The 23,958-nt window shown below is 47.7% G+C and overlaps 1 protein-coding gene across 4 annotated transcripts; it reads right to left on the reverse strand.

The window, feature by feature from the left end:
- Window positions 1-1,049: 1,049 nt before the first annotated feature.
- cd74 (CD74 molecule) lies at window positions 1,050-23,958 on the reverse strand. 4 transcript variants are annotated; one of them, XM_033029737.1, is made up of 10 exons: window positions 23,689-23,958; window positions 15,847-16,025; window positions 13,750-13,832; window positions 11,346-11,411; window positions 10,497-10,592; window positions 9,723-9,837; window positions 7,851-7,961; window positions 6,819-7,019; window positions 5,964-6,005; window positions 1,050-1,972 (listed from the first exon to the last, which is right to left on the reverse strand). In XM_033029737.1, exons 1-10 carry the CDS (start codon window positions 23,799-23,801, stop codon window positions 1,959-1,961), a joined length of 1,020 nt encoding a protein of 339 aa, XP_032885628.1. In that variant the 5' UTR covers window positions 23,802-23,958; the 3' UTR covers window positions 1,050-1,958. The 4 variants fall into 4 exon arrangements, with proteins under 4 accessions (XP_032885628.1, XP_032885630.1, XP_032885629.1 ...); XM_033029739.1 differs by lacking the exon at window positions 6,819-7,019; XM_033029738.1 differs by lacking the exon at window positions 5,964-6,005.

Raw genomic sequence — 23,958 nt, forward strand, 5'->3', positions numbered from 1 at the left:
AGCATCTGCAGTTCCTAATGTGCCCAGTCTGCCCACCTCTCCACCTTTAACTCAAGATCTCGTGGCAATACCCATATGAATCTTGTAGGAATAAGGAACTGCAGATGCTTGTTTACAAAAAAGACACAAAGTGCTGGAGTAACGCAGTGACTCAGTCAGCATCTCCGGAGAACATGGACCGGAAAGTGACGTCTCCGTGACACTCCGTGCTTGAGAATTATTGAGTTTGAACCGAAATCTCTGACTCTTGGCTCTCCAGAAACACTAGACCATGCACTTCATCAACTTCTCTTTAAAATTTCTTGTGGTCTTAGATGGAGTTGCTCCCAAGCCGTGCTGTGATGCATCCCGATAAAATTTAGAGAATTGTGGACGCAGCCCAGACCATCACCCAAACCAACCTCCCTTCCATTGACTCCATCTACACTTCAGGCTGCCTCGGCAAGACCACCAGCATAATCAAGGACCAGTCTCACCCCAGTCAATCCCTCTTCTCCCCTCTCCTATCGGGCAAGAGGTACAGAAGTGTGAAAACACACACCTCCAGATTCAGGGACAGCTTCTTCCCAGCTGTTATCAGACAACTGAACCATCCCATCACCAACTAGACAGTGGTCCTGTCCTCCCATCTACCTCATTGGAGACCTTTGAACTATCTTTAACCGGACTTAACTGGACTTCATCTTGCACTAAACATGATTCCCTTTATCCTGTATCTGTACACTGTGGACGGCTTGATTGTAATCATCATTAGTCTTTTCGCTGACTGGATAAAACGCAACAAAAAAGCTTTTCACTGTACCTCGGGACACGTGACAATAAACTAAACTAAACTGAACTGAACTAAACTAAAGTAAACTAAACTAAAGTAAACTAAACTAAAGTAAACTAAACCCCTACCTTTACCTTTAGATCTATTCCATCCAATGCTTTCAACTTTCAACGATAATGGGCTGAAGCCTGGATGACAGGCCCCTAACACAACAACCCTTCATTTACCCCCAACATCCAATCCCAATTGTCACAATAATTCAAAGAGAGAGATGAAATAAAATTCCACACCCTTTATTGCAACGTAATATTCCCCAGCAATAGTTAGCCATTATCAATGAGCAAATATTAACATAATCTAGAAGCAATATTATTCTTCAGCAAATTCATTCTTGGCAATTCTTAAAACAAAGTGGTGAATTTTTATATCTTGAATGCATCTTTTAATTTGCTGATAATCATAAACTGTAGCCCCAACTCTACTGAATCCCAAAGTAATGGTGAGGGGGGGGGGGGGGGGGGGGGGTTATATACCCCTGCAATCCTTCAATCTCTGATGGTGGTGTTCCCAGTGTTAGGCAGAGCCATCTGGATTATGAACCAAATGTCCAAGTGTTCAGGTGAGAGGGTTGATAAAATCATGTGAGGAATAGATGGGGTGAATGTACAGACTCTAGAACCAGAGGGCACAGCCTCTGAATTAAAGGAGGTAACTTTAGCAAGGAGATGAGGAGGAATTCATATAGTTAGAGGGTGGTGAATCTGTGGAATTCATTGCCTCAGATGGCTGTGGAGACCAAGTCATTGGGGATTTTTAAGGAGGAGATTGACAGATTCTTGATTAGTAAGGGTGTCAAAGGTTATGGGGAGAATGCAGGAGAATGGGGTTGAGAGGGAAAGATAGATCAGCCATGATTGCATGGCGGAGTAGCCTTGATAGGCCGAATGGCCTAATTCTGCTCCTACGATTTATGAATTTATGAACTTATGAGCAATTTGATTGTCTACTTTATAGCTAAATAATCCTCACGGACAAATCATAAGCAGGATAGAAGATACATGTACTGGGTGCAAGTCAACAGCCCAATAATTATCAATCAAAGTAAATGTTAATCAATCTTTGCAATTAATGTAGGTCTGGGGAGCAAAGCTGGTCTTGAGGATCTGCGTCCATCGACATTTCATCCTTAGGCCTCAAAAGCTGTAAGAAAAAAGAGAAAAACATTGTTAGTTTGGGAGATATCTCAACAAACTTGTTTCAGCAAAGCCTTTATCTTTAAATATTGGGTAGATTCATCAAGCAAGGAGCTGAGAGATTGCAAGACAAGGCAGGGCAAGGGTGTCAGGGGTTATGAGGAGAAGGCAGGAGAATGGTGTTGAGAGGGAAAGATAGATCAGCCATGACTGAATTGCAGAGTAGACTGGATGGGCCGAATGGCCTAATTCTGCTCCTAGAACTTATGAATTGATGAACATGAGGAATGCAGTGGTTAGATCAGCTGTGTTATGGGTGGTTGGAGCGAGGCAAAGGGAGTGAATGGTTATGTTTGCTCCTGTTTTGTGCGCTTGCAGTTCCTTCATTCCATGTCCATGGTGAGGCAGGGCCGAGAAGAGGGACCTCTGTTAAGTACAACACCTAGCACTTTAGTTCGGACACATTTAGAGTATCGAATGCAGTGCTACTTGCCGCCTTCCATTGCGTTTGACTGGGCCTGTACTCGCTGGAGTTTAGGATGAGGAGGGACCCTCATTGAAACTTACCGATAGTGAAAGGCCCGGATAGAGTGGTTGTGGAGAGGATGGTTGCACTAGTGGGAGAGTCTAGGGCCAGAAACCATAGCCTCAGAATAAAAGAACGTACGGTTGGAAAGGAGATGAAGAGGAATTTATTTCATCAGAAGGTGGTGAATCTGTGGAATTCATTGCCACAGATGGCGGTGGAGGCCTTCTATGGGTATTCTTAAGGTGAAGATTGACAGATTCTTGATTAGTATGGGTGTTAAAGGTTATGGGGAGAAGGCAGGAGAATGTTTAGTTTAGAGATACAGAGCGGAAACAGGCCCTTCAGCCCACCGGGTCCGCGCCGACCAGCGATCCCTGCACATTAACACTATCCTACACACACTAGGGACAATTTTTACATTTACCAAGCCAATTAACCTACAAACCTGTACATCTTTGGAGTGAGGGAACGGAAGATCTCGGAGAAAACCCACGCAGGTCACAGGGAGAACGTACAAACTCCGTACAGTCAGCACCCGTAGTCAGGATCGAACCCGGGTCTCCGGCACTGCGTTCGCTGTAAGGCAGCAACTCTACCGCTGTGACACAGTGACCACCATGACTGGATGGCGGAGTAGCCTTGATGGGCCAAATGGCCTAATTCTGTTGCTATGATGTGAACTTATGAACTCATTACAGGAAGGATGTGGAGGCTATTGAGAGGGTGCAGAGGAGGTTTATCAGAATGATGCCCGGATGATAAGGAGAAGTTGAACAAGTTTGGCTTGTTTTCTCTACAGCGTCGGAGATTCACAGGAAGATCAGATAGAATGTTTATACACTCATGAGAGGTATAGATAGGGTACAAAGTCAGAACCTTGCCCCCAGAGTGGAATAGCAAGGACTATAGGGCATTGTTTTGTTTAGTTTTAGAGAAACTGTGTGGAAACAGGCCCTTCCGCCCACCAAGTCCGCGCCGACCAGCGATCACCTTATACACTATCCTAGACACTAGGAACAATTTACGATTTTTACCAAAGCTAATTAACCTACAAACCTGTACGTCTTTGGAGTGTGGGAGGAAACCTGAACACCAGGAGAAAACTCACGTGGTCACTGAGAGAATGTACAAACTCCGTACAGACAGCACCCGCAGTCAGGATCGAACCCGGGTCTCTGGCACTGTAAGGCATCAACTCTACCGCTGCCCCACCCTGCCGCCCCATTTACAGGAAGGATGTGGAGGCTTTGGGGATGGTGCGGAAGCAGTTCACAAGAATGATGCTCGGATTATAAGGGGAGGTTGGACAAACTTGGATTGTTTTCTCTACAGCATCAGAGGTTGAGGGGAGACCTGATAGAAGTTTATCATATCATGAGAAGCATAGACAGGGCAGACAATCAGAACCTTTTCCCCAGGGTGGAAATGTCCAAGACTAGAGGGCATTGCTTTAAGACGAGAAGGGTAAAGTTCAAAGAAGATGTGTGGGACAATTTTTGTTTATGCACAGAGGGTGGTGAGTGCATGGGACGCACTGCCAGAGGTAGTGGTGGAGGCAGATACGTTGAGGATTTTTAAAGACAGGCACAAGGTTATGCATGGAATGGAGGGGTGTGCATCACATCCAGGCAGAGGAGATTAGTTTATCTTGGCATCATGTTTGGCACAGACATTGTGGGCTGAAGGGCCTGTTCTTGTGCTCTACTGTTTTATGTTCTAGGTTCTATGTTTCCTTGAATTTAATTCTCTTTATTTGAACTAATCTCTAGAATCCTGGAACATAGAACATCAGAGAACAATATTAAAGCTACTCTTCACCATTTAGTTTAGTGTCATTTAGTTTAGGGATACAGCATGGAAACAGGACCTTCGGCCCACCGAGTCCAAGCCCAAACACCGATCACCCCTTCACACTAGTTCTATGTTATCCCACCTTCTCATCCACTCCCCTGCACACTAGGGCCAATTTACACAGGGCCAATTAACCTGCAAACCTGCACCTATTCGGAATGTGGGAGGAAACCGGAGCACCCGGAGGAAACCCACATGGTCACAAGGAGAACATGCAAACTCTACACACACAGACAGACACACGGAGATCAGGATGGAACCCGGGTCTCTGGTGCTGTGAGGCAGCGTCTCTACACCCTGTGCCATTTGTGTTGTTTTCTATCTTCAGTTTAGCTTTGAATATCTCCCATTTATAACTTGTCTCAGAATTTTACTCTTTCCAAATTGTAGACGCACTGTTTTAGGACATTAGTGCAAAGGTTAATGATCAAAGCGATGCGGCCGCTATTGAATTGTGGAATTCATTGCCACAGACGGCTGTGGAGGTCAAGACATTGGGTATTTATAAAGCAGAGATTGATAGGTTTTGATAAGGCGTTAAAGGCCCTACCATTACACCACTGTGCCGCCATTTCTTTAACCTGGCATCATGTCCAAAGGTGCTACACTAATAATAATAATAATGGATGGGATTTATATAGCGCCTTTCTAATACTCAAGGTGTAGTGCGTGGGTCTCGGAACGACCATTGGGAGCCGCCACAAAGACGCTTTACATCGCATTATTCATTCACTCCTCAGTCACACTCGGTGGTGGTAAGCTACTTCTGTAGCCACAGCTGCCCTGGGGCAGACTGACGGAAGCGTGGCTGCCATTCTGCGCCTACGGCCCCTCCGACCACCACCAATCACTCACACACATTCACACACATTCACACACAGACAAAGGTGGGTGAAGTGTCTTGCCCAAGGACACAACGACAGTATGCACTCCAAGCGGGATTCGAACCGGCTACCTTCCGGTCGCCAGCCGAACACTTAGCCCATTGTGCCATCTGTCGTCCCACTAGTCTATGTTCTATGTTTTCTACTAGTCTATGTTTTGTTAAAGCGGAGATTGTCAGGTTCTTGATCAGTAAGGGTGTCAAAGGTTACGTGGAGGAGGCAGGGGAATGGGGCTGAGTACGATGGATAGATCAGCCATGAGTCAATGGGCCAAATGGGACAAAGAACTCACTATAAAGTTAGGTTCAATTAGCCTCAATAGGGGCGGCACAGTGGCCTCATGTTGTTGCCTCACAGCACCAGAGACTCGGGTTGGAACCTGACTACAGGTGCTGTCTGTACGGAGTTTGTACGTTCTCCCTGTAATCGAGTGACTCAACGTATCTGCCTCCACCACACTCCAAAAACGTGCAGGTTAGTAGGTGACTAGGCTTCTGTAAATTGTCCCTCGTGTGTAGGATTATGCTCGTGTACGGGGTGATCGCTGGTTGTCGCAGGCTCGGTAGGCCGAAGGGAATGCTTCCGTGCTGTATCTACAAAGTCTAGAGGAATGGCCGAGGAAGGATAGACAAGCGCGGTTAGTGGATTAGGGAAGCTAGAGGCAACAAGGGTCTGTCTCTCCCTTTCGCCAAGTGGACATCTTGGGTTAACCATGGCCGATCCCTGCTACTCACCACCAAAGCCGGAAAAGTTTGGGTCATCTGGCTTTTGGTAGCCTGAAGGTGGAAAGAAAGCCGCATTTAAGCCGCAAGTGAGGCTAACATGTCACCTGTCAATGTGTTAGAACCTCAGTCAAAACTAGTCCACAATAGGAACCGTTAAAGTTCATCAACAATTTCATGGAATATTTCCCTAAGAACTAGGGTGGGCACGGTGGTGCAGCACCAGAGTTGCTGCCTTGCAGCACCAGAGACATGGGTTACATCCTGACCACAACTGCAGTCTGTACTGAGTTTGTACGTCCACCCTGTGACCGTGTGGGTTTTCTCCGGTTGCGCCAGTTTCCTCCCACGGTCCAAAGATGTCCGGGTTTGTAGGTTAATTGGCTTTTGTAAATTGTCCCTGGTGTGTAGAATGGAGCTAGTGTATGGGTCGGTGTCGACTCAGGTGCCTTTTTTCCACGCTGGATCTGTAAATTGATGGTCAACTTTGGTGATGGGGAGAGTGTCTCTGGAAGGGGATTCGGTGGGTGGTCAGGATGGACAAGTTGGGCCGAAGGGCCTGCTTTCATGCTGTATGACTATGATTGATTCTATAGCTCTATGGGACTATGATTATGGTTCTATGACTATGACTGGCTCAGACTCTATGACGTTACATGATCATGACTCTGGCTCTAAGACTGGCGCCAAAACGATGGCTCTATGACTCTATGGGTCTGTATGGGTCTATGACACTATGACTATCACTATGACACTATGGCTCTGACTGTAGCTCTATGACTATATGGGTCTATGACTCTATGCCTATGGTTCTATAACTGTGACTATGGCTCAGTACAACAGGTAGCTGAAGAAACTCAAGCCTACTTTGACAATTATCCAGTTGTTTCCTGGTTGCGGTCTCTTCAATCTTGGTCCCATTGGGATAGGAACACCAGCAGTAGCCAGTGCTTGGCCAGCATTGCTTTGGCTCATAGTTCCCATCCTTGTCACAGCTTGGGTGGAATGCTCCGGGCTTAATTTCCGCCACCCTTTCCAGTCTCTCACACTCAGTCTCTGCATGGAAAACTGCGTGAGGGAAAATAACAGCGGTCACATCAGTGTCCTGCAGAGCCTGAGGCTCCCCAGACCATCCAAGACCGCAGGAAATTGCAGAGAGTTGTGGACATAGCTTTGAGCGGTATAGAAGGCGTACAGTAATCTTGCCTTCATCAGTCAGGGCTTTAAGATATAAGTATAAGAGTCAGGAAGTCATAATGCAGCTCTGTAGGTCTTTGGTCAGTGCATTTGGAGTATTGCGTGCAGTTCTGATCGCCCCATTACAGGAAGGATGTGGATGCTTTTGGAGAGGAGGTTTACCAGAATGATGCCTGGATTAGTTACAGGGAGAGGCTGGACAGACTTGGATTGTTTTCTCTGGAGCGTTGGAGGTTAAGGAAGAGCTGATTTTACCAGGGTGAAAATGGAAAGGAAAAGTTTAAAAGGATACGAGCCAAACGCAGGCAAATGGGACGAGCTTAGATGGGGCATCTTGGTGGACTTTGATGAGTTGGGCCAAAGGGCTTATTTCCGTACTGTATGACTCCAGGGCGCACATGATTAAAGTGAGCGGGACCAATTATAAAGGAGATGTGCTGGGCAGGTATGTTACACAGATGGTGGGGGATGCATGGAACTTGCTGCCAGGGGTGGTGGTGGAGGAGGCAGATATGACAGTGGTGTTTATGAGGCTTTTGGATGGGTGCATGGATGGACATGTCGGGAATGGAGGGCTATGGATTACATGCAGGTACATAAGAGTTGGTCTTGGCATCATGGTCAGCACTGACATTGTGGGCCGAAGGGCCCGTTCCTCTGCTGTACTGTTCTATGTTCTGAAATACTCGTCGGCATAGTTACCCCTTTTTCTAGGAACGACTTCAGCAAGATCGGATTGCTTGGAGGCACTGTCTCCCAGAGAAGGAATGTTGAGCAGTGGGCTCATGACCATGCTGGAGATGATCTTCCTCCCTGTGGAAACAAGAATCATTTGGTCACTTCAAGGCAACTAACAAAACATTATTGTGACACAATAACATCCAAAGATACACGCTGCGATTTGCACGCTTGCTCTGCTTGACACTGCCTCCCACTCCAATAATGATGTGACCTTACTTTAGTTTAGTTTAGGTACAGTGAAAAGCTTTTTGTTGCATGCCATCCGGTCAGCAATTTTGTTGCATGCCATCCGGAAAGACTATACATGATTACTATCAAGCCGTCCACAATGATAAAGGGAATATGTCCTTATTGTCATCAACTCTGAAATCTAATCCCTCAAAGACAATGTGGGTAGAGCCGTTACCTCACAGCGCCAGAGACCCAGGTTCAATCCTGACCTCGGGTACTGTGTGTGCGTGTGTGCGCGCGCATGTGTGTGTGTGTGTGCGTGTGTGCGTGTGTGCGTGTGTGTGCGTGTGTGTGTGTGTGTGCGTGTGTGTGCGTGTGTGCGCGTGAATGTGTGTTTTCGCGCGCGCGTGTGTGTGTGCATGTGCGCGAGTGTGTATGCGCGCGTGTGTGTGCGTTCGTGCGAGTGTGCGTGCGTGTGCGTGCATGTGTGCATCAGTGTTTGTACTTTGTATGTTCTCCCTGTGACCACATGATTTTCCTTCGGGTGCATCAGTTTCCTTCCACATCCCAAAGACATGCCCATGCAGGTTTGTAGGTTAATTGGTTCATTAGCCCACTGTGAATCCCCCCTGGTGTGTAGGAAGTGGATGAATAGATGAAAAGTGGGATAACATAACTAGTAGAACATTGAGTGGCACAGCACAGGATGACACAAAGTGCTGGAGTAACTCAGCGGGTCAGTAAACCACTGGAGAACATGGATTGGTAACGTTTCAGGTCGAGACCCTTCTTCAGTACAACACAGGGACAGGCCCTTCGGCCCACAATGCCTGTGCCAAATATGAAACCAAGTTAAACTAATCTCCCCTCCCTGCACGTGATCCATATCCCTTCATTCCCTGCATAACCACGTGACTTCAATAGCTTCCTCTGGCAGCTCCTTCCAGATACGGACTACCCTTTGAGTGAAAATTTGTCCCTGAGGTTCCTCTTAAAGCCTGTGCCCTCTGGCTTTAAGATCTAAAGAAGGGTCCCGACACAAAACATCACCGATCCATGTTCTCCAGAGATGCTGCCTGACCCGTTGAGTTATTCCAGCACTTTGTGTCTATCTTTAAAATCCTATTCCCTTGGGAAAAAGACTGTGACGTTCACTTTAAACATGCCCCTCATGATTTTGCACACCACAAAAAGACCACCCTTTGGACTTTAACATACAGCGCGGAAACAGGCCCTTCGATCCACTGAATCAATGCCGAACAGCAATCACCCCGTACACTAGCACTATCCTACACACTAGGAACAATTTACAATTTTTACCAAAGCCAATTAACATCCTTGGGGTGTGGGAGGAACCCAGAGCACCCGGAGAAAGCCCACGTGGTCACAGGGAGAATGTACAAACTCCGCACAGACCTCACCCGAGGTTAGGATCGAACCTGGGTCTCTGGCGCCGTGAGGCAGCAACTCTACCGCCCCGCCACTGTGCCACCCTAGTCTAAACTAAAGTGCAAAGTCTAAATAAGGTCACCCCTCATCCTCCAAGGCTCCATACAAAAAAAATGTCAAGGCTGTCCAACCTCTCCCTGTAACTCAAGCCCGCAAGCCAAGGATCTTGGAGCATGGTCTCATTGGGATGGGGAGAAGAAGGTTGTCACGTACCTCTGGATGGCATCTCATGGCGAGGCAGTACTTGGGGTGCCTGGGTTGGTGCAGTCTTCTTCTCAGGCTGAACAAGTTGGAAGAGGAACCAGTTCTGCAGCCAAGATTCAAAATCCTAAAAAACACAAAAAAACGCACGTCACCAGGTTAATATTTCAGGGGTTGGCAGTGAAGAGTTCATGTTCATAAGACATAGGAGCACATTTAGGCCATTTTGCCTATCGAGTCTACCCCACCATTCAATCACGGCTGATCTATCTTTTCTGTCTGCCTGAAGACAAAGTCTTCACTGCATGCTCTTCAATTTCCTTGTCATCCTGACCTACAGCAAACTCACCGACCAAGAGAGTCCAGTCAGTTTAAGGTGTTGGCCGTAGCCAAGACTATCACACAACGATAGAGCTCCCGCTACCTGTATCTTGTGGATATGATTGAGGTTCATACCATAAGTCATAGGAGCAGAACTAGGCCATTCAGCCCATCGAGTCTACTCCACCATTCAATTGTGGCTGATCTATCTTTCCCTTTCAACCCCATTCTTTTGCCTTCTCCCCGTAACCTTTGACACCCTCACTAATCAAGAATCTATCAATCTCCGCTTTAAAAATACCCAATGACTTGGCCTCCACCACCATCTGTGGTAATAAATTCCACAGATTCACCACCCTCTGGCAAAATAAATTCCTCCTCATCACAAGGATCTGGAGATACGCGAGTCTTGCGGCGTACGCAAAGCGCTGGAGGAATTCTCACGTTGGACAATTAAACACCAACCTCCCAGTCGGATTCGTTCAGATTCTTTTTCAGCAGCTGGAGGTTGTCGGAGAAGCTTCCAATCATTCCCGGAATCCCTTCTGTTCGGTTTCCATCCTGAGAGGAAAAAATGAGCAGTAACGATCAGCCTAACGATCGGGCAAAAGGTCCCGTCAACGTGGGGGCAACAGGGGGGGCCACAGCGGGTAGAGCTGCTGCCTCACGAGTGCTCCAGTTTCCACACACATCCCAAAGGCCTGTCAGAATGTAGGTTCATTGGCTTCTGTAAATTGTCCCTGGTGTGTCGGGAGTGGATGAGAAAGTGGGACAACATAGAACGTGTGAACGGGTGATCGATGGTCGGCATGGACACAGTGGGCTGAAGGGCCCATTTCCATGCTGTGCGTCTAAACTAAACCATCCATTGTACTTGTGTGTGGCATGGTTGTACTCATATATCACCAGTTCCTGGATAGCATGCAGTACACAGCTTTTTCATTGTATCTCAGTAAACGTGACAAGATTAAATAAACTCCACCCTTTGTTCCAAATAATTTTAAGATGAAGTTTAGTTTTAGTTTAGAGATACAGCGTGGAAAGAGGCCATTCGACCCACTGAGTCCATGCCGACCACTAATCAGCTGTTTTCTATCCGACACACGAGGGATTATCCTACAAACCCGCACGTCTTTGAGTTTGGGAGGAAACCGGAGCACCCGGAGGAAACCACGCAGTCCCAGGAAGAACGTGCAAACCCCACACATTCACACCCAGCACCCGTAGTCAGGATCGGACCCAGGTCTCAGGAGTTGGGAGGCAGCATCTCTCCCGCCACCGTGACACCTGTTCTGTAATAGGTTGGAGAGGTACCTTCAGCAGCTGATGAACCTGTTCCATCAGGGTCATTGGTGGAGTTGTAGATTGAGGTGTGGTAGGCTGAGGAAAGACAAGGATAAAGAAGGTGACATTTCCGTCATCGCCCAACCAACACACACTGGTCCAGTTACGTCTGGCAACACAAGATACCTGCAGTTCCTGCAGTGCTGCCATCAGGCAAGAGGTACAGAAGTGTGAAAACACACACCTCCAGATTCAGGGACAGTTTCTTCCCAGCTGTTGTCAGGCAACTGAACCATCCTATCAACAACTAAAGAGTGGTCCTGAGCTACCATCTACCTCATTGGAGACTATCTTTAATCAGACTTGACTGGACTTTATCTTGCACTGAACATTTTTCACTGTACCTCGGTACACGTGACAATAAACTAAACTAAACTAAAGTTAACTAAACCAAAAACACAAAGTGCAAGAGGAATTTAGTGGGTCAGGCAGCATTTGTGGAGGGAAAGGACAGATGACCTTTCCCGGTTGGGACCCTTCTTCAGGCCGACGGAGGGGGGGAAGCTGGAAGAGAGAGGTGGGGGTGGGACAAAACCCGGCGAGTGAGAGGTGGATACAGATTGGGGGGGGGGGGGGGGGAGTGATGGCCAGATAGGTGGAGAAAGTGATAAAAGCTGGAGGTGAAAAGTAGACAAAGGGGTGTCAGAGGAGAAGAGAAAAGGAGGAGTGAAGCATAAAGTCAGAGGGAGGGATGTGGGTGGAAGGGAACTGGGGGGGGGGGGGTTAAAGGGAAATGGGAATCTCAGGGATGGGATATGAATGTATTGGGTAGGGGAAGGGGTGACTGAGGGGGTGGCTGGGAGATGGTGGTAGGAATAACTGGGGGTAGGGGTGGAACACTCAAAAGAGAGAGGGGGGTATGATTTAAAATTGGAGAATTCAAGGTTCATACTGCTGGGTTGTCAGCTACCCAAGCGGAACATGAGGTGTTGTTCCTACAGTTTGCATGTGGCCTCACTCGGGCAATGATGGAGGCCTGGGAATGAGTGTGGGAGCGGGAATGGGAGTTAAAACGTTTAGCTCCAGCAGGCCTTGGCGGACCAAGCGCAAGTGTTCGGATGTCGGTATGTGGCACCAAAGGCCAGCATTTGTTGCCCACCCCTAATTGCCCTTGTATATTGTGTACCTCGTGGGAGGTGCCATGGCCGCAGTGCCCGCCGGAAGGCTTTGTCGATGGGTGTGACCGGGAAGAAGCCGCTGGAGACTTTGGATGCGAGGAGCGAGGGGCGGTGGGTGGGTGAACCGGGGGAATGCCTCCAGCCCCTTCAAGGTGGGCTGCAGGAGGCCCCCCAGGGTCACAAAGATGGCCGGGGTGAGGAGAGAGATACAGGTTTGGGGGAACGGCTCCGATATATTGAGTCAATCGGGTCGACGGGACTTTGGACTTTTGGATTTCGCGGCAAAAACATGGTGGCGCCCGCATGTGTAATAATGCGAAATGAATTTCACAGTGCAGTTGCACAAGTGACAAATACAGCTCCATGGAACCCAGTCTCGGGAGAAGTTAACCGCGTTGGTGGGTGTAGGCTCACGCAGGGTCACTACGGCAGATTTCCTCCTCTGAGGAATGTTAGTGGACCTTCCAAGGACATCCATGATACCCATCCCATCCATGGACACCAGATGAGTGGACCATGCTACCTATCTCCACGCCTAGACCAACTGCTTCCATCTCCGTTATTGTGACTAGTTTTGGGCGCCAGATCTGAGGAAGGAAGTGCTGGCGTCGGAGAGGGTCCAGGGGAGGTTTACGACAATGATCCCGGGGATAATTGGGTTAACGTATGATGAGCGTTTGTCGGCACTGGGCCTGCACTCACTGGAGTTTAGGAAGATGAGGGGAGCCCTCATTGAACTCACCAAATTGTGAAAGGCCTGGACCGAGTGGACGTGGAGAGGATGTTTTCGCTCAGAATAAAAGGATGTAGCTTTCAAATAGAGATGAGGATGAATTTCTTTAGCCAGAGGGTGGTGAATCTATGGAATTCATTGCCACAGTCGGCTAAGAAGGCCATTGATGAATATTTTTAAGACGGATCTTGTTTACTATGGGTGTCAAAGGATATGGGATGAAGACAGGAGAATAGGATTGAGAGGGAAAGATAGATCAGCCATGATTGAATGATTGAATGAAGTCAAGCCACGACTCGAATGGCCGAATGGCCTAATTCTGTTTCTATGATTTAAGGACATGAACATGAACTTCATACCATCTGCCCCCTCCACAGCCTTTGTGTCTTAGCTTCTGAATCCCGAACCCTTGCTTTATTCTGTTAAGACTTAATGAGGGGAACGGAGGAGGCCCAGGGCAGAAAGGTCGGTGTGGGAATGGGAAGGGGAGTTAATATTCCATAATGTCTCGGTGAGAAGTCACCTTTGGTGCGTCGACATTGGGGTTGATGTAGGAAATGGGCAGATCCATCATCATCGGTCTCAGGTGCATGATTGGCTTCGGTCCTGAAGGATAAAAAGATACAAGAAAAAAATGGAGACACATGGAACTGTAGATGCAGCTTCACAACCCTCACCCCCCTCTCCCTTCCTCCAATCCCCCCCTCCCCCGCTCTTTTCCCTGTTCACCGGAATGCTGCCTGTATTGGAGGGTTTCAGTTACAAGGAGAGGTTGGACAGACTTGGATGTTTTTCTCTGGAACCTCAAGATGCTTGGGAGAGACATGATAGAAGTATATAAAATTATCAGAGGCATAGATGGGGTCAGAACCTTTATCCCTGAATGGAAATGTGCAACACTAGATGCCACAGCTTAAAGGTGAGAGGGGGAAAGTTGAAAGGAGATTCTACAGTATGATTTATGATTCTAAAGTTTGAAGGATTTTTTTTTACACACAGTGGGTGGGTGCCTGAAAGGCGCTGTCAGGGGGTGGGTAGTGGAGGCAGATACGCTAGTGGTGTTTAAGAGGCTTTTAGATAGGCACCTGGAAGTGTAGGGAATGTCGGGATATGGGCCACGTGCAGGCAGAGGAGATTAGTTTGACTTGCCATCATGTTTGGCATGGACATTGTGGGCCGAAGGGCCTGTTCCAGTGCTGTACTATGTTCTATTGCAGAATAAACAACACCGGTGTATCTAATCTGAGCTGATGAAAACCAAAGTGAATCATACTTCTAAAGCCAGACGGATCCCCAATTCTAGCTAACAGCTCACCGTGGGGCTCCCCCCTCAGAGTGTGTGTGTGTGTGTGTGTTGAGGATTTTACTTAGCCTGGGTTCTGGGGAAATTCAGTGCAGGCGAATAAACAGAATGAGGAACAAACTGAGTGGGCCGATGGTCTTTTTGAAATCCCCTCACAACCCCAGCCCAATGGTGGTGCAGCGGGTAGAGCTGCTGCCTCATGGTGCCAACTAGCAAGTAGTGGACCAATCAGTCAGGCAATCAATCAATCAATTAACAAATCAATTAATCAACTAATCAATCGGTCAATCAATCCACAACCAATTAATCAATCAAGGAATGTCGATTAGGAAAAGGGGAGATGCAACGAGACCTGGGTGTCATGGTACACCAGTCATTGAAAGTAGGCATGCAGGTGCAGCAGGCAGTGAAGAAAGTGAATGGTTTGTTAGCATTCATAGCAAAAGGATTTGAGTATAGGAGCAGGGAGGTTCTACTGCAGTTGTACAGGGTCTTGGTGAGACCACACCTGGAGTATTGCGTACAGTTTTGGTCTCCAAATCTGAGGAAGGACATTATTGCCATAGAGGGAGTGCAGAGACGGTTCACCAGACTGATTCCTGGGATGTCAGGACTTCCATATGAAGAAAGACTGGATAGACTCGGTTTATACTCACTAGAATTTAGGAGATTGAGGGGGTATCTTATAGAAACTTACAAAATTCTTAAGGGGTTGGACAGGCTAGATGCAGGAAGATTGTTCCCGATGTTGGGGACGTCCAGGACAAGGGGTCACAGCTTAAGGATAAGGGGGAAATCCTTTAAGACCGAGATGAGAAAAACATTTTTCACACTGAGAGTGGTGAATCTCTGGAACTCTCTGCCACAGAGGGTAGTTGAGGCCAGTTCATTGGCTATATTTAAGAGGGCGTTAGATGTGGCCCTTGTGGCTAAAGGGATCAGGGGGTATGGAGAGAAGGCAGGTACGGGATACTGAGTTGGATGATCAACCATGATCATATTGAATGGCGGTGCAGGCTCGAAGGGCCGAATGGCCTACTCCTGCACCTATGTTCTATGTTTCTATGTAATTGCCCAATCAACCAATGAATCATTTAATTAATGAATCAATCAGTCATTCATTCAATCAATCAGTCAATTAACCAGTCAATCAGTCACCCAATCAATTGATCAATCAGTGAATCAATCAATCATCCAATTAAACAGATTAATCAATTAATGTCAATCAATCAAGCACTCAATAAATCAATGAATCACCCAATCAACCACCCAATCAGTTGATCATTGTAAGTTGATCATTGTGGCGGCTCTGCTTACTGAATGGTCCGCGGCTCGCCGAGTACTTGCTCTCGATACGTCTCGTGGTCTTCTGCAGCCCGTCTATCTTGTCCTGTTGCTTCATCAGGAACATGATGCCGACCACCTGGCCGGCGATGAGCATGGCCACCAGGATGGATACGCCAGCATAGAGCAGCCCTCGGCCCCAGCTCAGGCCCCTGGAAGGCAGATGGCAATGGTGAGGAGGGGGAGCACCTCAATGCTTCACTGGCCATGTACAACATCTGAGAGGTGTGTGTGTGTGTGGCCCCTGATCCACAGAGAGACACAACGTACAAACAGGCCCTTCGGCCCACCCAGTCACTATCACTCATTTACACTAGTCCCATTGCAGTTCAGTTTAGTTTATTGTCACGTGTACCGAGGTACAGTGAAAAGCTTTTGTTGCATGCTTTCCAGTCAGTGGAAAAACTGTGCATGATTACAATCAAGCCGTCTGCAGTGTACAGATACAAGTTAAAGGGAATAACGTTTAGTGCGAGATAAAGTCCGCAACAAGTCTTTGGAGGGATTTGGGTATGATTGGTGTTATTAGTGATGTGCGACTTGTAATGAATTTGTCCAGGATGTTTCCCTGTAATTTGCAAGGGACTTTCCGGAGGTATGTGTCAATTAATCATTTCTAGTAACGGGGTAATTCCCTGGAAGTAAAACTGGTGTTCAGGACTTCCACTGGATGGCACAACAAATAACAATGAGCCGTGAATCCAATAAATGTCAGGATCTCTCTCTCTCTCTCTCTCTCTCTCTCATTTGCCTCCTTCCAAAGTCTCTCAGCTACTCTCCAGAATCCTACACAGCACGCAAACAGGCCCTTCAGCCCAACTCATCCATGCCGACCAAGATGCCCAATCTACACTGGTCCCAACTCCCTTGTCCAGGGATATGGATGGAAGACGAGTTAAGAATTGGTTCGCAATAGACAAAAGACAATAGGTGCAGGAGTAGGCTATTCGGCCCTTCAAGCCAGCACCGCCATTCAATGTGATCATGGCTGATTATCCCCAATCAGTACCCGTTCCTGCCTTCTCCCCATATCCCCTGACTCTGCTATTTTAAGATCCCTATATATCTCTCTCTTGAAAGCATCTAGAGAACCTGCCTCCACCGCCCTCTGAAGCAGAGAATTCCACAGACTCACCACTCTCTGTGAGAAAAAGTGTTTCCTCGTCTCCGTTCTAAATGGCTTACCCCTTATTTATACCCCTTAGCAACCGGGAGACCCCGTAGGCCTTGGTGGTCCCAGCGTAAATTGTTCAGATGTCTGGCATCGTTGGATTTATTGACTATCACTAATTGTTCTTGTATCTTGTGAGACCCAGTCTAGAGAAGTTAAGAGTCACCCACGATGGTGGGTGTAGGCCCAGGCAGGGTATGGAAGGCAGATTTCTTCCTCTGAGGGATGTTAGTGGCCCTTCCAAGACAACTGTTTCCATCTCCTTCATACCATCTGCCCCCTCTCCTGACTTTATGCCTTAGATTCTGCATCCACAACCCATGCTTTATTCCATTGACTTAATGTGGGGAGACAGGTAGTGCGAGTGGAGGGGAGGGAGGCCATGAATTACAGGGTTCATGGTCAACCTTCCATCCTGACAAACCCATCGCTTGGAGGGCAAGGACCAACAGTTTACACCACTAGTCTGAAGTAGGTCCTGACCCGAAACATCCCCAGTCCATTCCCCTCACACCTTTTCCCTGGCCAGCAATGGACAACCAGGCACCACCCTGCCTGAGGTCATTAATGGTCGTTCCTGCCTGGTCCTGGTCTTTCCTCGACTCCAGTTCTTCACCCCCCCCCCCCCCCCCCACAGTTGCATGAGTTTCCAGAAAATAGATTTACAGCTCACCACTGACCCCTGGTGGAGGTGGAGAGTGTCTACGGATCATGGTAGACACAAAAATTAACATAGAAACATAGAAAAGGGTCTCGACCAGTCTGGAGAAGGGTGTCGACCTGAAACGTCGCCTTTTCCTCCTCTTCATAGATGCTGCCTCACCCGCTGAGTTCCACCAGCATTTTTGTCTACCGTCGATTTTTCCAGCATCTGCAGTTCTTTCTTAAACATAGAAAATAGGTGCAGGAGTAGGCCATTCAGCTCGTCGAGCCAGCACCGCCTTTCAATATGATCATGGCTGATCATCCAGAATCAGTTCCCCGTTCATGCTTTTTCCCCATATCCCTTGATTCCATTAGCCCTAAGAGCTATATCTAACCCTCTCTTGAAAACATCCAGTGGATTGGCCTCCACTGCCTTCTGTGGCAGAGAATTCCACAGATTCACAACTCTCTGGGCGATAATCTTGTTCCTTATCTCAGTCCAAAATGGCCTACCCCTTATTCTTAAACTGTGACCCCTGGTTCTGGACTTACATACATGGGGAACATTTTTCCTGCATCTAGCCTGTCCAAACCCTTAAGAATTTTAGACAATAGACAATAGACAATAGGTGCAGGAGTAGGCCATTCGGCCCTTCGAGTCAGCACCGCCATACAATGTGATCATGGCTGGATTTTATATGTTTCTATAAGATTCCCTCTCATCCTTCCAAATTCCAGTGAATATAAGCCCAGTGTACATAGACCAGTACAACACAGAAGCGGGCTCTTCAGCCCATAGTGTTGGTGTTGGTGTTGGCATGATGCCAAGTTAAATGAGCAAGGGGGAAACAGCCAGGTGGATTTGCCAGTGTTTTGTGTTGGGGGTTTTCCATCCTACTCTCCCCGCCTCCCCATCCTGCCCCCACCCACCCTTCCCAAGCCACAACAGTCTGAAGAAAGGTCCTAACCCAAAGTGTCACCCATCCATGTTTTCCAGATCACTCCCTGATTGGCATCAAGAAAATGGTGGTGAGACGCACTCATGAACGGCTGCAGTCCTTCCCTTGATGAACTGTTGGTTTTGTTGACTCCTATGGTGTTGATGGGGAGGAACCTCCAGCATTTACACCTGGTGTGTGTCCAAGTCATGATGGTTTGTACCAAAGATGAACACAAAGTGCTGGAGTGACTCTGGACTCTGGTCCTGACCACGGGGGGGAAATGGAGGAGGACTGGCCAAATTTTGTGCCTTCCACCACAGTGATGAATGCTGTGGTGGATGTTTGTGTTACAGTTTTATTGTGGTTGTGTGTTCTTTATTATTGTATCGCTGCAGACAACCCAAATTTCCACCAGCCTGGCTGTGTGGCAATAAATTATATCTAATCTAATTTAATCTAACGCAGCAAGCAACTCAGCGGAACAGGCAGCGTCTCTGGATAGAGGAATGGGTGGCGTTTCAGGTCGAGACCCTTTATCGGACTCTGCATTACCTTCCTACACATAACGGATGATGGTACATAGACACACATAGCACAGAAACAGGCCATTCGGCCCACCGTGTCCATGCTGGCCACTCATCGTTACTAACCTTATTTACCAGTATTTTGCCTGAATCTTCCTTAACTATGGTGTTTTATAAGACCAGGGTCAGAATCAGGCCATTCAGTCCTACTCCACCATTCAATCATAGCTGATCTATTTTTTTCCTTTCAATCCCATTCTCCTGCCTTCTTTTCATAACCTTTGACACCATACTAATCAAGAACCTATCAATCTCCTTAAAAATACCCAATGACCAGGCCTCCACCACCATCTCTAGCAATGGATGCCACGGATTCACCACCCCCTGGCTAAAGAAAAAGTGGGCCGAATGACCGGTTTCCATGCTGTATGTCTAGTCATAGGGAGAGTGACAGCACAGAAACAGGCCCTTTGGCCCCATCAAACACAACACCATCTATTCTAATCCATCCACAGTAAACTTACAACCCGCCCTTATCAAAGAGCAGTCAGCCTAATTCTAAGAACTCCCACTTGGTGAGAGAATGCCAGAGACTCTCAATTATAAAAGTGTTTTTATTGCATGAAACCAGTTCTACAACTGGAAATTCCCCACAACAGGAAATGTAAATCTTTCAAGGTTTATAATTGGTATAGATGGGAGATCTTGGTCAGCTTAAGTTCATACATTTATAAGCTCTAGGAGCAGAATTAGGCCATTCGGCCCATCGTGTACTCCGCCATTCAGATTTATCTTTCCCTCGCGACCCCATTCTCCTGCCTTCTCCCCACAACCCCTGACAACCGTTACTAAATCACAAATCTGTCAATCTCCACCTTAAAAATACCCAATGATGGCCTCCACAGTCGTCTGTGACAGAATTCCACAGATTCACCTCCCTCTGACTAAAGAAATTCCTCCTCATCTCCTTTCTAAAGGTACGTCCTTTTATTCTGAGGCTGTGCCCTCTGGTCCTAGAATCTCCCACGAGTGGAAATATCCTCTCTGCATCCATTCTATCCAGGTTTGGACAAGTCGGGCCGAAGGGGCTGTTTCCATGCAGCATGACTATAATTCTATGACTTCAACGCAAGGGCAAGAACATTGAATTCTCCAATTTTATGTAACGACCCCCCCTCTTCCCCCCCTGTCTCTTTGCAGTGCCACTCTTCCACCCTGATGTGCACCCATTTCTCCCACCATACTCTTGAATTTTAGGCAACTAACTTTCAATAACCCTCCCCCTCACCCACCCCTCCTCCTGGTCCCCTTCCACCTATATTCCCTCCTCTGGCTTCACATTTTGCATTTCTTCTCTCCTTATCTCCTTTAGCCTTTTTTAATCTTGGAGACACAAGGAACTGCCGATGCTGGGTTACAAAATGAAGACCCAAAGTGCTGGAGTAACTCAGCGGGTCAGAGGCACCATCTGTGGAGAACATGGACAGGCAACGTTTCGGGTTGGAACCCTTCTTCAGACACAAGGAAGATGTCTTCTTCCTATCTCTGTCCACCCATTTGCCAATCAAACTCCCTTACCTGTATCCGCCTGTCACTTGCCAGACTTTGTCCCGCCCCCACCTCTCCCTGCTTTCTCCCCCCATCCCCATCAGTCTGAAGAAGGGTCCCGACCCGAAACATCACCTATCCATGTTCTGCAAAGATGCCGCCTGACCTGCTGAGTTACTCCAGCACTTTGTGTTTTGCTCAAGATTCCAGCATCTGCAGTTCCCTGTATCTACGAGATCAGCTGCAAGCTCTGGAATTAATTATCTGCCTTTGTACATTGCAGCTGCTCGCTCTTTAATGACGTCCTGGTTCAAAACTCTCCCTCATCTCCGACTTCTCCCCGGCAACTGGTGAGTCAACAGTCAGCCAATTGTCTCTCTCCCTCTGAATGCCTTGGGTGTCGCTCGGCAGGAGATGTGGACCTATTGGAGATAGTTCGGTCAATGTCACGTGTACCAAGGCACAGTGAGTGAAAGGTTCTTGCAAGCTAACCAGTCGGTAGAAAGACTATATATGATGTCAATCAAGCTGTCCACAGTGTTCAGATACAGGATAAAGGGAATAATGTTTAGAGCAAGGTAAATTCCAATTAAAGATAGTCCGAGGGTCTCCAATGAGGTAGATGGGAAGTCAGGTGTTGATAGGATGATTCAGTTGCCCGATAACAGCTGGGAAGGAATTGTCCCTGAATCTGGAGGTGTGCGATTTCACACTTCTGTACCTCTTGTCTGATGGGAGAGGGGAGAAGAGGGAGTGACCAGGGTGGGACTGGTCCTTGATTATGCTGGTGGTCTTGGATTCAATGGAAGGGAGGATTATTTGTGTGATGGTCTGGGCTGTGTCCACAACTATCACCAACCAGAGAGCAGTCCTGACCTCCCAGCTCACTAAATCATGGCTGATCTCTGCCTCCTAACCCTATTTTCCTGCCTTCACCCATAGCCCTTGACATCCATTCTAATCAGGAATTTGTCTACCTCTGCCTTAAATAAATCTACTGACTTGGCCTCCACGGCCCTATGTGGCAATTCCACAGATTTACTACCCTCTGGCCAATGAAGAAGTTCCTCCTCACCTCCTTTCTAAAAGAGCAACCAGGCTATCACCTTTGGTCCGAGACTCTCCCACCAGTGGAAACATCCTTTCCACATCCACACTATCTATGCCCGTCGGACTATCTTTAATCAGACTTTACTAGACTTTATCTTGCAATAATCGTTATGCCCTTCATCCTGTATCTGTAGACGGTAGACGGCTTGATTGTAATCAGGTATAGTCTTTCTACTGATTGGTTTGCACGCAACAAAAGCTTTTCACTGTACCTTGGTACACGTAGCAACTAAACTTCAAACGTCCAGAATTTTAAAACATAAAGGATGACACAGCCACAACCTTCTGAACCTTCTGAATGTTGTAGTCAGCAGGGCAGTACTCTGCATATCGCCAACTTGGACAATTTTACATTTTTATCAAGCCAATTAACCTACGTTTTTGGAGTGTGGGAGGAAACCGAAGATCTCGGAGAAAACCCACGCAGATCACGGGGAGAACGTACAAACTCCATATAGACGGCACCCGTAGTCGGTCTGGCACTGCATTTTGCTGTAAGGCAGCAACTCTACCGCTGTGCCACCGTGACCGCCCACAGATTTCCTTCAAATAATTAATCAAAATCAGAAGGATCAGTGACTAATACAGCACAGTACAGCATCGGAACAGGCCCTTCGGCCCACCATGTCTGTGCCGACCATGATGCCAAGCTAAACTAATCTCCTCGGCTACATCTGATATTTAGATTGCTTTGTCATACTGAAACTCACACTTCCTATTTTATGTTTTCCCCTGAAAGTTTACTATTTTAACTCCTGAATTTGACCTAAAACACCTCATGCATCAATGAACTGAAAGCAGAAGTCTGAAGTAGGGTCCCGACCCAAAACATCGCCTGTATATTCCCTCCGGAGATACAGAGATATTGTTCCTCCAGCACTCAATAAACTTGTTTCTATATTTAAGCTTGGGTCGCTTACGCCCAACGGTATGAACATTGAATTCTCCAATTTTAGATAATCTCCAACAAGTCCCCTTCCTCCCCATCCTAGACTCACACCTATTTCTCCCTCCCCCCCCCCCCCTTCCACCTACATTCCTTCCTCTAGCTTCACAATTTTCAACTCCTCAATCCTTTTGTCTCACACTTGCTTTTGTCTCTGGCGTTTGTTCCAACCATCTGCCTATCAATCCCGCCCCCTCCCCTCCCTTGTATCTACAAAAGACTGGCCCTTGATTATTCTGGTGGTCTTGCCGAGGCAGCGTGAAGTGTAGATGGAATCAATTGAAGGGAGGTTGGTTTGTGTGATGGTCTGGGATTCCAGCTTTTCACTGCACCTCGGAACTCGTGACAATAAACTAAAGTGTGCTGGACAGTTGCGGTTAAGGTTTCCAACCGTCCCGTATTAACTGGGACATCCTATATATTGGGCTAAATTGGTTTGTCCCACACGGGACCGCCCTTGTCCCGTATTTGACTGCTACTACTCGGGTCGAGGGGACTGTCGGGTCAGAGCGCCGCATCCAGCCCCGCCCGTGGCCCAGTCGGTCGGCAGTCCGGCCAGCTGTCCGACCTTCGGACCTTCGCTTACCGCCAACACCACCACCCCTCCTTCTCATGGCCGATCGTCAATTCATGAGTGTATGGGGTGCCGGACTTTGTGCGCGACGTCGCACGCCCAGGCCAAATCTCCTCAGCTGACCCACCGGCTGGGCTGTGTGTGCAGTCAACTCATCATTCACCCAGCCATGGCCAAGTCGGTCAACGAATTGCCGTCGGGCATTTGTTCCTTATTTTGACCTTTTGTCCCTTATTTGGGAGTGAGAAAGTTGGCAACCCTAGTTGCAGTCCATCCTTGAGGCCCCAGAACCCGGGAATCATTGACCTGCTCTCCGGGAATCGGGAATGGGAAAGTGACTATGGTTAAGACCTTACCTGTGGACTGGCACTGCAGCAGGGGTAGCCCCTCTCACCTCCACATCCGAGTTGCTGGCTATATCCTGTTGAGAGTCTCGCAGCAAAGAGTTCTGCTGCTCGTTCGCTGACATGGTTACGATGGACTTCACTGTCGACTGAAGGGAGAGCTCTTAGAGAGATGTGTGTGCAGACTGCGTGCAGGGCAAGGCAGGCACTACGTTTTAATCTCAACAAAGCCAAAACGAGGAAGTTGGCTCTCCCGCAGCTTGGAAAGTCCCTGCCGTACTT

The sequence above is a fragment of the Amblyraja radiata genome, chromosome 11, assembly GCF_010909765.2.
Source record: "Amblyraja radiata isolate CabotCenter1 chromosome 11, sAmbRad1.1.pri, whole genome shotgun sequence".
In the NCBI taxonomy this organism is placed as follows: Eukaryota; Metazoa; Chordata; class Chondrichthyes; order Rajiformes; family Rajidae; genus Amblyraja; species Amblyraja radiata.

Bases quoted from the DNA above. Each gene is read 5' to 3' on its own strand.
- cd74 (XM_033029737.1), bottom strand. From the start codon at position 23,801: ATGTCAGCGAACGAGCAGCAGAACTCTTTGCTGCGAGACTCTCAACAG. The intron at 9,838-10,496 runs GTTGGTGTTTAA...TGTGTTTTTTAG, and splicing joins TGAACGAATCCGACTGGGAG to GATTTTGAATCTTGGCTGCA. The intron at 7,962-9,722 runs GTACGTGACAAC...TTGTTTCCACAG, and splicing joins CCATGAGATGCCATCCAGAG to GGAGGAAGATCATCTCCAGC.